At 38.1% G+C, this 15,773-nt stretch overlaps 1 protein-coding gene across 1 annotated transcript in view; it reads right to left on the bottom strand.

The window, feature by feature from the left end:
- The window catches only part of PCCA (propionyl-CoA carboxylase subunit alpha), a 267,652-nt gene that overhangs the window by 243,595 nt on the left and 8,284 nt on the right, over window positions 1–15,773 (bottom strand). Inside the window, exons 3-4 of the mRNA XM_056498008.1 lie at window positions 12,966–13,013; window positions 12,809–12,877 (exon numbers count right to left, since the gene is read on the bottom strand). Of these exons, the coding sequence (XP_056353983.1) occupies window positions 12,809–12,877; window positions 12,966–13,013 (117 nt within the window). The remainder of the gene's footprint in view (window positions 1–12,808; window positions 12,878–12,965; window positions 13,014–15,773) is intronic.

Below are 15,773 nucleotides of genomic sequence, written 5' to 3'. Positions count from 1 at the left end.
CCCTAAAGAACCAGGGAGCCTGAAAATAAAACATCACCTCTTCACTCTAGCACATGAAGCAAAAAGCAAAAGCAGAACACAACCTCAGTGCTTTCCTTCCTATCTTTAGAGAAGGGCTGCAAACAAATACAGCAACAAAATTGAAAATATCACTCCAAACAAGCTTAGAAGTTAAAAAATTTTAGAAGTGTCATTTTCCATTATGAAATTCATACAAAAAAAAGTGTTAAATTTTCATCTTAAAAGCAAATAGCCACCTTCATCCCAGACTTACCACACCTCTGGTTTCTTAAAGAACATGTGATCTATTTGCACTGTGAGAAGGCTACTGTTGGCTTAACTGCTAGAAGGCATACAACTAATTTCTTCTGCAGAAAGAATATTGATGCTGAGAATACACAGGCATGCATGCCTGCAAAATGAATTTACCAAAGTTAATTTGTTAGCTGTACTCACAGAAATCTGAGGGCAAGAAATTGGAATAATAATTCTAAGCTTTAGTTCACCTGATGGGATTCTTTATGTTCCAGCTTTACAAAAAAAAAGAAAATCTTAACATAGCAGTGTCACTTCTTGAACCTCAGCATCCTAATTTAAAAAATTAGCTTTCAGAACTAATTGACAGAAAACACCCATTATACTTTTTGTTAGTTAAATTGGAAAAGTCTCTGCACAAAAAAAAAGCCTGGCACAGAGGCAAACTTTATTATCAGACGAATACTGAGTTAGACACATTAAGACATAAAAAAACCCTACACTTTCTCTTAAGTTATTGAAGTTAACTTGCGGCAGAATTACAATACTTCCTCTAAAGGAAAAAAAAAAAGAGTAAATGGGAAACTGCTGTCAACAAGTGTCAGTACTGCAGAGTTCACAGTCTAAGTTTATCTGCCAATTTTGAGCTCCACAGATACTGAATAAGAAGCACATGACAAAACTTCAGGCTCAGTTCAACCCATATTCAATAATGATACTAAAAACTGTTCAAAACATTCAACAAAGAAATCAAATACAAATTACACTTTAACTATCACAAGAAAAATAAAAATTACATTTGCTATTCAAATTCAGGTTATTATCAAAAAAACCTACCAGTCATACATCTAAAGTCTCTCCCACATTAGTCATAACTTCGTATGTACAAAGAACAGTAATCTATTTAAGGAAAGTACAAACCCACTATCAAATTAAACCTAGCATCTAAAATAAAAGAATATTAAAATTACAAAATCCAATAGCAAAAGCCTTACTAGGACTAGTCTTGTAAAAATAAAGCTTTGAATTCAGTATTTAATTACTGCATAGAGAATCACCAATTCCTGAATTTATCAAGTATTACAACCAACAAAAAAATACAGCTTCTCAAACTAAAAGTACAAGAGATGTAACAGTGGTTTCCACAGTTCTCAAAAATTTTGCTATGCTTAACAAGGTAAACAACACAAGCAAACAAATAGTTAAGTTTAGTCTACCTAAAATTTAGGGGTGAGCAAAGCAGGATTTTTGCTGAAAGCATAAGAGAAAACAAGAGAACAGCAATGAGTTTTCAAATCCCCACAGCCACTCACTGTGGCAGGCAGTGAGGCTGCCCAAGCTCGAGCATTCTACATTTCACTCTTTTACAAAAAGAAAGGTTCACAAAACCCAGGGTCTGATTTAATCCAGCAACAGCACTTAAAGGCAGCCCCTCAACCACAGTCCTTTCCCTCCCACACACACGAGGTTTGCAGCTGCTAAATGCATACAAGCAAGCAGCACTAAGTCATCCACGCTCAGAGGTGCTGGGGATCCTTTCTCAGCACGAGTGACGTAGGAGTGTCAACAGGCAGGCCAAGCCGGGCAGGCTTCCAGCACCAAGCCCTCCCTGCTCCAGACAGCAGACTGCCAAAGCCCTAATGCTAGGCGACTGTCACAGTACCTAAAACTTGTTATCACAGCTTTTTTTCTTTTTGCTGCCTGCTTCCTCCTCAGGTTTAAGCTTTTTTTTTTTCCCCATGTTAGTCTCCAACATATTTCAAGTAGAGTTGCTCAACTCCACAGAGCACAAACCTTAGTCAAGCAATGCACACACCTTTGTTATATTCAGGAAAGGCCTTTAGGGAAAAGAAAATCTGAATCAGGGTCAGCAAATTAACTTTTACTTGGGCTCAGGAACATTTCTAAGGGGTTGATAGTTCCAATACTTAAACCAGCAGCATCACTCAGAAGTGCTAGTTAAGCTGTGCATGTTGGCATGAAACCATCTCCCAAAAGCTGAGCTGAAGAGTTTTCAAACAGCAAAAGCACCATAAACAAAATTGGAAAACACTAACCACAAGATAAGCAAAATTATAAGCAAAAGTTTGTCATAAACATGAGCTATTATTAAACTTCCTGGACATTTATTTTTGAAATTTTACACTCAACTTTTATTAAAATTAGAATGCAAGTGGAAGCTTACATGTATTTTTATTATTAGCCTTTTATACCTTCCCAGAATCACATGAGTATTTTGGTAATTTTATTATGTCAATGAAATTTGTCACTGAAAAAGGTTTCCCCAAAGCTGAACCTGATAGTTCTGCTATGGGTGACAAGTGATTTACAAAAAAAAAAAAAAATCCTCCAAGTAAAAAAAAAATAAATAAATAACTAAGCACCAAAAGTCATAGTTCCATAATAAGCTTTTAAATTCTGTGAAGAGGCTTCCTTTTCTCATCAAATATGATGCAATAAATGGTCAAATAGACAGCATCTTTCTTTCACAAGGGCTATTGATGAATCATGTACTTGCCCATTTGTCAACATAATAGAAATAAATTTAGTCTGTTCTGTTTTGCAAGTTCTTCTCCCACTATGTGAGCTTTTTAAAAAAGCAGTAAACAAAACTGAACAACAATTATGGCTGGACAGGACCTCTCAGAGCTAGTCAATTTTTTCAATTATGTAGTAGTTTACCTAAGTTGACTACCTCACAAATTCAGCTTCTACACATCCCTTCACATCCTTCAATATGTAGTCAATACCATCAGAGCTGTGGTTTCCTTAGTTATGCCCCTGCATACTCCATGTCTAGGGAATCTATCCCCGCCTTTATCTGCTCTATACATTTGAACTCCGTCCAAGTTCTTCCACTTGGAGATGACAATATTGATTATAAATAAGTTCTTCTGAACCACTTTGACTTCCAAAACAGCCTTTCATGACATGCTGGCAAGCAAATCCTTGGCTTGCAACAAGAAAAAATTGCACTTCCAAAGTCTATGGTTGCAATTTGGCTGTTTGCCTTATTTACTCCTCTTGGAGACCAAAACCTCAACATTTCACTGTAGTCCCTCAACATTTCACTGTGATGTAGGCATCACATACCTATTACTTCTTCCCCCTTTGTAAGGGGTCCAGTACAGCACCTCCTCTAGTTACCTCAATCATTTGTGTCAAGAAATAATTCTCCACACATTCAAGAAGACTCCTCAATTGTTTTCACTGTCCCACATGTGTACCAGTGTCTTGGAATGACATTTCCTCCGGTTTTCTAGAGCTGACTTTATCTGCTGCATATTCATGATCACGTCTATGGCATCCAACACCACCTAGCTTAGTGGCAGGAGTCACAGCCTCCCCTGAAGCTCTCTACCCTCTACTTACTTGAAGCGATTACACTGTGTCTTTTTCCAATTACTTAAGATCAGACAAAGTATCGCATCATGGATGGAGAAGGATACAAAGAGGCTCTTTCAGTCTCAGTTTATTTCAGGGTGATGGCGTGGCCAGAAAGAGGCCGAGCTTCTCCCCGAACTAGGTATTCAGGAGAAGGGAATGAGAGTGGCATTAAACACCAGCTACAAAGGGACTGTGAGAATTCATCCAATGTTATATATCCAATTAAAGTCCAGGAATGAAACATGAAGCACTGCAAGACATAGGCAGAAACCAGGAGGTACTATATCTAAACAGAATACATGCATTCTATAAATCCAAGTCACCACTCAGTAGGCCCATTAGCTTGCACCAACTAGTCAAACACTGATTATCACTATTCCTGTATATCAAACAAGATACATGAAGGGTTTGGGGAGAGTGGCTGGTTTCAAACAGCTGTCGAAGGATGCTAGTTGCTGCCTACATACAATTCAGCAGTAATAAGTAAAAACAGTATCCCATGCTCATGCTTTATATAGTGCTTCCTTGTTGAAAGTAAACAAGTGACAGATGCTTTTTGTGAGCAAGTTAAAAGAATATAACCTAAAACCACAACACCCATAAAAGGACATATGCATCTTTACATTATACCTCACAAATTGTGTCATTTCCTGCTCCCATCTTGAGTTTTTCAATCTCTCAGATAAACAAGAAACTGAATTGCTTATGAGGTAACACTCCTCCCTAGAAGAATGGCACCAGGACCTCATCTATGGAATCCCAGACTCCACAACTGCCTGGCAGCTGCTTGTTGAGCAATACAGATAACAACCAAGGAAAGTACCTGGTATTAAACACAATGCTTCTTACTAGGATCTTTTAAGATGGCTCTGCTCACCAATCCAGCTCTTCACATAGTGTGAGCCTTTATCTCTGATATGTATTTCCTTCCCTGCTCCCTTTTCTCCACATCCTCCATTATTCAGACATGGGATGGCCTTAAGTCAAGACACTACATCTACACTGCCTCTCAAAAGGTTAATCAGGTATTCATTCTCCTTGTCCCCAACCATGTGTCCTGATGCCATCAGCTCTAGCATTCATTAACCTATGCAAAGAGCCACATCAGCTTGCTAATCCACATTTCTTTCTTTTCTTTCCCCCACTGTTCTCATACAGATAAGCAACCTAAATCAATTTAACAAAAGGCTGCATGTGTAGTAGGTACACAAGACAAAGGAAGATAACTACTCTTAGTAGACAGCACAGCTTAGATCAGTTGTAAAAGTAATTTTCTAAGTACTTATGAACATTATTCACAGAAAACCTGCCTTAGGTCCCACTTTGTCTAGAGCTCATCCAAATACTAAAAAAGAAATTCAGCCTGGGGCCTGTTCACCAGTATTTACACCCACACAGACAAGAAATCAGAGATAGCATTACCAAATAGTATTGTTCATTAATAGTGCCTGAAAACATTGAATAACCACATCCTTGAATAAACAAAACCACAGCTGATAACAAATAGCACAACTGGGACAATATGAACCACAGGGGCAATAAATCTGCACAATGAAGTAGTTGCTGCTGAGGACATGGGTGAAGGATGAAGTCAGGAAAAAGACAAGACACTCTCAAAGCCTCAAAAGAAGAATCCAAGGGACCTTACGTTCTGTATCCAAGGAGGTGAGGCAGCAGGAAACCATGCCATTCTCTTAAGAGGCAGATGGCAAAACAATCTTTTTTTGGTCACAGTGACAATATTCAATTGCATTAAAATTACTACATACAGAACTTTCCACCACCTCTGGAAAGGTCTAGAGATCAGCAAACAGGCTATAATTTATGTACACCAACTTGGTTTCTTGGGAAAACCTGCTGTAATAAGGACATTAAGTCTGTGCCAGAATTATGGCAGCAGAAGACATTGATCCAGAACTGCTGATTGCAGTGTCCTCCACACATACCTGTAGCTTCAGAGGAAGGAGCTGCATGCTCTCTGTCACTGTTGCCCAAGAGAGGCAAATCTCTAGAACAAGTGAAGCCTAACGACTTCAGCCCTGCTCAGCCTAAAGCTTAAGACCTGATCACTGAGATGCCTGTACATTTCCCCAAACCCCATAGCTCTGGGTACAGCATCAGGGCCCAGCCAAGGCAACAAAAGTCACTTTACTGACCTACCCCAACTCGGTTTGTTTCTATACATAACTACAGCATTTGTCACACATTCCAATAAAATATTTTAAGAAAGTCAGTAGAAAAAATTTTAACTAACTTAATCAATAAAGTGTCTGGTGTGTTCAGAGCATGGAAACAACCCAGAACAAGGTCAGAGAAGTGCTAGAACACCAGGAGGGCAGTCACCAATAAAGCAAATAGAGTGACTTCAGTACACATCAGTATTTAAGTTCAAATCAGCACTGCCTTTTTTTTTTTTAAGTAAATCTCTCAGTCAACCCCTCATAAAATACATTTTCTCTAACACTCAGCTGTCTCAAAGCACATGAACTAGATACCTACCAGGCACCGCAAACCACCACAAGCAGACACCAAACCCTCAACACCAGACTAGAACCAAGCACACGGAGATACTGAAAGGCAGAAAGGAAAACATGTCTTCAGCATGAACCATTTTACTCCACAGATACACTCCTGCTACTCCCCACTACCTACTGATGTAGACAGGTTCTGCACCACAGAACCACCACTTGACTCTCCACAGCACTGAGGACCTGCACCTTTAAGCAGCAATTAACTTTGCTGACTGGATTCCCACATTCTCCTCTCCCAAGGGTAGTTCAGCACCTCTGACAACAGCTACTTTCCCTGAATGAGCTTTGTGACAGGAAATTATTTTTAATCCATGCATTGATCCTGCAAATAAATGAACTTGGTAATTAAATAACAATTCCCACAAAGGTCAAAGATCCAGTATCAATTCCTTCTTTACAACATATACTTTCCACCTCCAAGGCAGTATCCTCAACATGGCTGCAGTGGGATGCTTAAAGCATTCTATTCTACATCCTTCCTCTGCTACTCGGATTCATTAAGAATCCAACAAAAGTGACATTTCAGGTTAATCATCAAACAGGAGTCTGACTTGTTTCAGAGGTCATATATGCATTTCATACAATCCTATCGCTGATTAAAACACACCAAAAGACTGAGACTTTAGGATTCTAGAGCTCTGATGAGCCCCTCCAACTTTTAAAACTGCAGAACAAGCTTCCATTTTTCATTATAGCCAATGAAAAAAAAACAAAAAAGAAGCAAATTACTTGGCAAGCAAGCTACAATTCTGAACAAAAGCACACTCCTTTCATAGAGGTATTTCCCTTCATGAGATTACCACCACCTGCATTTCTCATGCCTTAGAAAACTGTCCAGGAGCTCACTCCAAGTATGGGGACAGGACAGTAACATCATCTCCATCCCCTCTCATGAACAGATGAGGAACATGCTGTCTTGCTTTTAAAACAAAAGGCAAATACATTGAAGGAAGAGCAGAAGAGCAATGCAAACCTGACTCTAATGTCTCCCTGGTATGATCTGGCCAACTCCTGTTCTGCAAACTTTGCAAACACCACCACTTAGGAAGAGTGAATTTGTCCAGACAGTACATTGGGTTAGAGTCCACTCTGGACAACAGCCCAGGAATCACATATTTCAAAAAGGAATTAAAATAATAGTTTCTATTTCATATAGTTACTCAAAATAGATCACTCCAAGTTTTCTGAGTACAAATCCCTGAAATGTCTCTCTCATTGGGAGACAATGAGCTGTCAAAATTACTGAATTTCTAGTTTTGTAGTAGATGATGGAAGAAAGCTTTGCACATTTCAAAAGACAAAACAGCAAAAAAAAGTAAGAGTTTGGACAAACACTAAAACCGCTAAGTTAGTTACAAGTAAATAAACTCCTCAGTTTTAGATAAACTGCCACTATCCAAACTAATTTTTTTTAGACTAAAACTTTAGTGCCAAATTGCCCTCCAATACTTATTTTTGCCAGCTAGATTTCTTAAGAATAAAAGAACATGACAGCATTCCATTAAGCTATAGAGAAGTCTTCAGCAAAATTCTAAGTTTTTATTGTTTCAGAAAAATACTCATCTTACTCAAATTCATTCAGCTCATGTAAAGATGAAGCTTATAACCCTAATCAACTTTGCAGTTTCCCCAAAGCAGATTTTTCCCCAACACCCTTCTGAAATACTGTCTCAGACTCCAAGCTTTAAAAAAAAGTTAGGAAAGTAATACAGATCTTCCATTTCTAGTTAATTTATTTTTTTTTCAATTTTCTGTCACTCAAAAGACTAAAATTTCTGGAGAACAGTTCAATTCTGTGCAATTACTTTTACATCAATAAAAGCATTTGCATTTTTTTAATTTTATATTATGTGGCAAAACAAGATTTAGAACAGTCAATTTAATACAATAACACCTGAAGTCTTAAGTGACTGATAGGAAAAACCTTATATAAAAGAAGTGTAACTCACTGCCCACTACTCTGTTAAGTTTTAGTAGTTTACATTACTTTCCCATGGGATTTTTTCAGTCATTTATAGTTCATTGCTTCATATGGCTATAGAATCCCTGCTGTGTTAAAAAATGCCAAGTAAAATTATATCTCATTCACTGCTTTATGCTATACCTTCTTTTGTTCAGATCCAATTAGTGAAAGCTTGTTCTTCATTTATCATACTTTTAGCTGATTACGTTAGGCATTACAATAGTTCTCTAGCTTTCCCTGACAATGTTTGCACCATCAGTGTTACATTTATGGTTGAGGAGGCTCTTTCATCTTAACCCTCTATTCCAATCAGTTCAGGGGGAAAAGTACATACGATTACTCTTATTTAGATGAAACTTCTTTGCTTGTTTTCTCGTATCAAAAATAATTCCACCGGATGTTTTAATTAAAAAAAAAAAAATCTGATTTTAACTGGTCCTTCCCCACTTTACCTATTCAAGTGTAAAGAATCTGTGTTTTGAAAGTTGAACACTGAAGTTAAAAAAAACCAACAAAACTCAGCATTTTGAACAGTATACAACTTTTTTTCTCTGCTTTCCCCAAAATAACAGATGCAATCAAGGAGTATTAGCCACTATTTTCCAGAACCTGAAAGCATCCATTATGACCTATTTTATTCAGTACCACATGAGCAACTGTAATGCTCTTTGTAATGGGGGTCTCAGCAGCCATTTTGTCAGGCTGTTTTTCCCACCAGTTCACACACCCTCCCACCTCCACAAAACTAAATGCAATTCAATCCCATTTAACGCCATTTGCAGCTATCTATAAATTTGCATTAATACAGAAGCATCCAAAAGTCTCTGAAGTCACCCATCTCGTTTTAAGTTTTGTTAATGTTCTCTTCCCTATCACCACAACAATTTTTACCTATAAAAATCTTGCAGATCTTTGGTCATTTTTTAAATTAACAGCACAAAAGAGTATTTCGTTCTTTGTATTTTCCCTCTGCAGGTAAGCTTTATGTGGTTCTTGTCATATTGTTCCATTTTTGCTACATTCCCAGTTTATAATAGTCCTCTCTGCTGCCTCCTCCTCATAACAGCAAAGTTTAAATTCCTTGAAATGAAAATTCCTTTGTGTTCTTAGAGTCTAGTTACTAGTTTTATCCATTAATGGTATGTCCAGATTGATATTGCTCTAACAGCATACTCAAGACATTTACCATGGTGCTTCACAGAAACTGTGAAGAACAAGAAAAAGATGTTTCATGGAAAGTTTATATGCATTTTGTCTATTCCCACCACTTCTATTCAGCACTGTCAATTCTGCAAGGATTTCAGTAATCTGAAAATTTAAAAAAACATAGAAAAGTTAAGTATTCAACCAAAAGGAATCTAAAATAAAGCTCTAGGACAAGATAACTCATTTGCAAGTCTTACAGTACTTTTATTCAAAGATCATTATTTTAAGACTATGTATACAATTCCTACACAAACACTAGTGAAAATGCCTATTTGAATCATTTATGCATATCACTAGATAAGGAATTAATTAGAAGCTCTCACTGAAGAGTCTGAATTGCTAAATACCTTGTGATACCTGTTTTCTTTCTTGCCTTAAATATTTAGTGAGCACACTGAAGGAATTTTGCTTCAATTTCAGTTGTTTTCAATCAGTATGACAAAACCAGAGAGATGTAACAGACCAACTGGACTGTCCTCCTTTTATAGGTATATTGGTTACAACTAATTCATACTAAGAGTATCAGGCTACCTGTTTTTCAGTAAGTAGCTATACAGATGACAGATAATGCAATAAGAGACTCTTACTACATCTCAAAGGTTACTCCAAGTTCTAAACAGAAAATTTATCAACTGTAGTTAGTGCTACTTCCAAACACATTAATAAAAAAAATATTTTTGTAAGATATCCCTATCTACTCTGGTCATTTAAAACCAGGTCCCACTATTTTTAGTAAAGAAACAGTGTTGGGATGGACAACTAATTCAAGCACATGCCTTTACATTTATTTCTGTCTTTGGTTTAATGGCCATCATCATCAGGGTAGCTGCCTATCATACTCATTGCTTGTGGAATACAAGTTGTAAAGGAGTGAGATATCCTGTCAAGCACAAAAATCAAAAGAATATTAACAATTCTCTTGCAGCATCCCATCACTAAGCAAACATGTTTTTCCTAGCTCCATGAAGACAGAGCTTCCTTCGTCAGGCTGCATCAGCTTCTGAGGATGACTTCAGAGCATTTGAGATTTTGCTACGACTGGTACAACTAAGAAGGATCTTAACGAAACATTGGACAGGATGATGGACAACTATTGTTGCTTACTTTATGGTAAGTAACAGAGTCAAAGAATTTGGCCTGTGGACTCGTCTATCAAGGTCATCCAAAATGGCAATCACACACATTACTGCAACAGGCCAGGTCATTCCCACAATGAATAACTGGAAGTACCCAAGTCACTAAAACAGACAACATTAACTAAACTATTTCCCAGTGCAAGCACACAAGGTAGGGACTGAAGGACTTATGGTAGACACAAACAACATGTATAATTAGACCCATAAAAACTACCTTAGACTTCATGCAACCTTAAGTACATATAATAGTTGTTCAAGTAGCCTTCCTCTCATTTTCATTCAAATACCTGGAGCTGCTTCAATGCACACAGCTAATGCTTAACCTCATACAGATAAGTTTGGTCAGTCCTTAGGTAAGGCTCCAAAGAGCTAAGCAGACACTACATCACCCTTACAGTATTTGCTAGAGCCTCATCTCTTGTCCATAAACTCAAAATATCAGCATCCCCTCTAACAAAATCAATGTTCTCTTTATGAACTGCCATGAGTATATGAATGCATTTCTGAGACACCAGCTTGGATTTTCTTTCTCTTGGGAACTATTACAAATTAAAGACCCTATTTGTTTTTTAAAGCTAAGACAGCCCTATAGATCAAAGCAGCACAGACATATTTTCAATATCCTTTTTGTAATGCACTATCTGTACATCCCCTCCCCTAAGGTCACAAGTTGTACCTTTTCATGCCATACTTACTCTCTCATTATGTTCTTCAATCTTGGTTTTTACTTACTGCTTTCACATTTTTCACAGTCTCCAGTTCATAGCAGAATCCACACCATAAACAGACACATCATTGACAAGATCAATTCATTTTCTCAAGTCTATTATGGACTGGTGAAAGAACATGTGGGGCTTTTTTTAAACAGCTTTTTAAGTCTATTTTCAGGATGAATTCATGCCAGTGAACAAGGCTACACAGTGCTGCTAAACAGTGAATCCATTTATCCTAACAGCAGATACTATATACATAAGACAGAATTCAAGTACCCGTCAGCATGCTTCAGTTTTAGTAGAGGAATGATAGATCATACAGAGCAGTTTGTGTTCATATTCACACAACCCTTGGCTTCCAAAAGAATTAGAATTTATCATTATGTCTGACATCCACCTATTATGAATGCATTTCACAGCCCATTGAGCACCCACAAGCTACTACATTACCAGTTATGGCTACCAGTAGAAATCCAGACCAAGCATAGTTTCCATTCACCTCAAAGTTGCCATAAAAATCCATCAGTAGAGCATCTCAGAAAGTCCCATTTCGGTCCCTTGCTCAATCTACAGCCTATTCATACAGGCTGAGCTGGTCATGTAGCAACAGAATCACAAGAGGACTCAGACAAAAGCAGTGTCAAAGTCCAAAACTCCCAACAGTTCTCACCTTTCATTTAACTCTGAAAACACCTAAGTTTAACTTTCAGATTTCATCAACCATGTCTGTTTTTCTAATGTTGAGTAATTTGCCACCTATATTCACAAGTCTGTCCTGCATAAAATATGCGCTTTTTTTTTTGTTAGCTTGTCTGAGTGACTTCTTACTAAATTATTATACAGGAGTTTAATTCCCTCCCATATATCAACAAACTTTCCTGGGACATGAGGGCACCCTCAGTCATTTCTCCTGCAGCAGTTCTTGCAGGCAAGTAATAATACTGTGCTCTCTCTAGTCAACAAGAATACACACTTTTGACTACACTTGCTGTTACACCACACAATAAATTACCCTGCTTGTGCTGCCATGAATGATAAACTACTTGTCTAAAATCCCATTTTGCCACCTTTCTGCTATGCTGCTCTATATTGAAGGCACATCAATATCCTCATCAAATGGAACAGCTCCATTAAGCCTCTTTAGCATATCCAGTAGAAGGGGACATGTCTCTGGAAAGTGGGAAGTAATGAAGGAGATTTACCAGACATGGGAAAAATTCATACTAAGATCTATACCTTCTTCTAGGATGCACTCTTTATTGCCTTTTTGTGCATGTTAGCAAAACAAAATTTAGGTTTCACTGCCACTCTCACACTTGTTGCCCACATGTACCTATGTGCATGTGTATCTAGCTTAATCCACACAAAGAGGAAGGCAGTATTTACACAAGCTAAACACAGAAGAGTTCACAGAAAAAACATGCTAAATACTTGTCCAATCCTTCTTCCACCTCAGTATCTCCACTCACTTCAAGAATATAGAGGAAAAGATCATGTACAAAGATACTCCAGAAATGGCAACATGCCTGCAAAAATAATTAACAAGACTGCATAACAGCTGCAAATGTTGCTGAATTACTAAAACCTCATCAACCACTTGAATTAAGTAATACTCACAGCATTGGCATCAACATCACTGTGTATGGCAACTGTTTTAATTCCCATCTTCTTACACGTTTTGATGACCTAGTACATAAGAAGTGACAACTATCAATATTTACACACCAATAGTTTTAGAATTACATATAAAAAAATTAAAATGTTACATACTTACTCGGCATGCAATCTCTCCTCTGTTGGCAATAAGGAGTTTTTCAAAAGTCTAAAGGGAAAAGAACAATAAAAATCCTGAGAGAAACAGAATACAAGTTTTTCTCTCTTCAGAAACATGCATTCTTTTCTCCTCCACTTCCACTAAAACCATGGTTTATCCATGTGCTCTTAATTCTGATATCACCTACTTTTAAGAGAGTTCTCCTGATTTAAATTATGATATAACAAACAGTATGCTATACTATATCTACCTAGCACACACACAGGTTCAGAAGAACAAGGCTTTGACTATCCACACCAGCACTCCTTGGATCTCCTTGCCAACTAGAACCTACATCAGGTCTAGGAGTCAGTCAAGCCCAGGGAAGATGTGCAGGAAGTTTTATGCTGCCTGGAAGCAGCACAGGTATATGCTGGTAGTACACAGGTACAATGCTGTGGTCACTGTCCCTAACCAGTATAGATCATCTGGAACACAATACTCATCAATTATGGGAGCCCTTTAAAAGACATTCCAATCATAAGGAAGAGAGGCTCCACCATGCCTAGATCATGAAGGATAAAAGACCAAGCATTTGACCCTGAACAGGCATACCTGTTGAGCTGTACCAGCCTTGCCCGTTCTGAGCCTCACCTGAGGAGCCTGGCAAAATCCTGCATGACCACCAAGGCATTGTTACACACTCAATACTAAGTAGCATCTGCAATGCAACAGAATAGCAAATCAAGCTTGCTGCTAGCCTGATATTCACTGTCACCATTCACATTGGAATACTGGAAATGTACCTTCAACACTTCTATATTATACCTGTAAGAAGGGGATAACAAGCTGTTGTAAGTCAATAAGCCTTACACCCTTTCCCATTCAGAAAAGAGTGGTGGAGCAGCACAGTTGCTCATCATAAAAATCTCATTGCTGGGAGTGAGGGCTATTGCAGTCATGGGCCTTGCTACTAAACACACAGGTGCACCTCGGAACTGCACCTGCCCGGTTATAAATACAGACTGCCACTAAAAGGGACTGTGGATGACTTGGTCTTGGGTGAAAGCACTTACCCCACTGCTTTCCACACTTCAGACCACAGGGATGCAGCTCCAGGACATGTCACAAGTTTAATACAGTAATTGAATACTCTGCCTCCCATGCTCCAAATGAAAGACATAGGATAGGGAACCAGCAGGACTCTCTCCTTCAGGGCATTCTGCATTCATACCATATCAGGTTTATCAAACAATACCCAAAGACACTTGACAGCTATTCTTCTCCACTACACCAAACAGCTTGCTTTCATATGAACTAGGGGAAGAGAAGATATTGCCACCACAGTAACTAAACAGTTTACCAGCCTCACAGTCATTAGCTAATTTGCAGAGGGGAACACAGGTGCCAGAGGAGAGGAAGGAACACTGCAAAACCCCAACAGTAACTGCTACTGACAGACTAGAACACGTTGTTTGCTGTATACTCCAGAGAAACTCAAGGTGCCCTTGACCAAATTTACTTTTTCCAAGTCAGGTTGAACTGGCATCACACGACCAGTTTAAAAATACTACCATGTGATAACACCATACGGAAATTAAGTGATAAGAAATCCCTCCAGGTGAGAGCTGCAGCAAGCTTACACAGTAAATTCAGGCAAATCTCCTGAATACCAATGCCCAGTGCACAGGCACACCTGACTCAGATCTTAAACATCCTTAAACAAGCTCAATTATCAGAGACACAAACACTTCAATAATATAGCAGGAGCTAGCAACTTTTTTGAAGAGGTATTTTTGCTGGGAATCTGGTCTAAAAACCTTATCAACATAATCATACAAACTGTTCCTGAACCTAAATTTCAGCACTCTAGGTACCTAAAGATTTTTAGGCATACAGACTTGAGGGGGAATTAAAAAAATACTTCCAAATACCTGGTATTGAAAAGTGTCATGACTCAAGCTCACCATCAACCTAGTTCTTGGCACATAAAAGCTGTTTTACTAATCAGCTATGGTCGCAGTGCGAGACAAGACTTTCAATATCAAAACTATAAGAATATTTGACATTCATTTTAATTTTTCAATTTCTAGTCTCTGTCTAAAGACAGACTAGACTCAAGTCTAGCACAATAAAAAAAATTAAACTACATACTGCTTTGGAATAACTTTTTTTTATATAATTTCTATTAATTAGGGTGAAAAGGTGTCACATGCAAGTCTTGTCATTACAAAGACAGTTTAAGCTTGTTTCTGGTTTGTTTTGTTCACTGCCCCTTCCACTGTCTGTAGCAGTCACTGATTGAAATGACACAGCTCCTAGCTGACAGAAACCAAATACCCAACTATATGGCCTAAATATAATTATGCATTTAGAAAAGCAGGGGGACCTTAATGAAGCAAGAACCTTAAGAAAAATAAAACTTCTAAAAAAAAAAAAACTGTAAAGCCACAGTTCTAGGCACACACTGGTTTACCCAATTTCCTAATATTCACTTCTAGTCAATTATTTCTACACCAGTATATAAGGACAAGCCTATCAGTCCTGAATTGTTGGCATCCTTGCCTTTGAATTAGTGTACCTCCAAGCCCGTTATTTTTCCAAGTGTGTTACTTCAGAGGCCATGCCAAGACAATCTTCCACAACAAAAGATTTTCTCGGCTCATAACCGTAAATTGTGATTGCTGCTGCACAAGCCCCAAGATGAAGATTTGCTATTCTTTGCAGGCCTTAAAGGTTCATCTTCTTCCAAGCTCTGAAGTTCTCACCCCCATGCCAGATCATCCAACAACCATGCTGCCACTGTTACATACTTTTGTTTCCACAAAC

The sequence above is a fragment of the Oenanthe melanoleuca genome, chromosome 1 (assembly GCF_029582105.1).
Source record: "Oenanthe melanoleuca isolate GR-GAL-2019-014 chromosome 1, OMel1.0, whole genome shotgun sequence".
Classification (NCBI taxonomy): Eukaryota; Metazoa; Chordata; class Aves; order Passeriformes; family Muscicapidae; genus Oenanthe; species Oenanthe melanoleuca.
The sequence above is the reverse complement of the archived record's forward strand: the minus strand, read 5'-3'. Positions and strand labels throughout refer to the sequence as shown.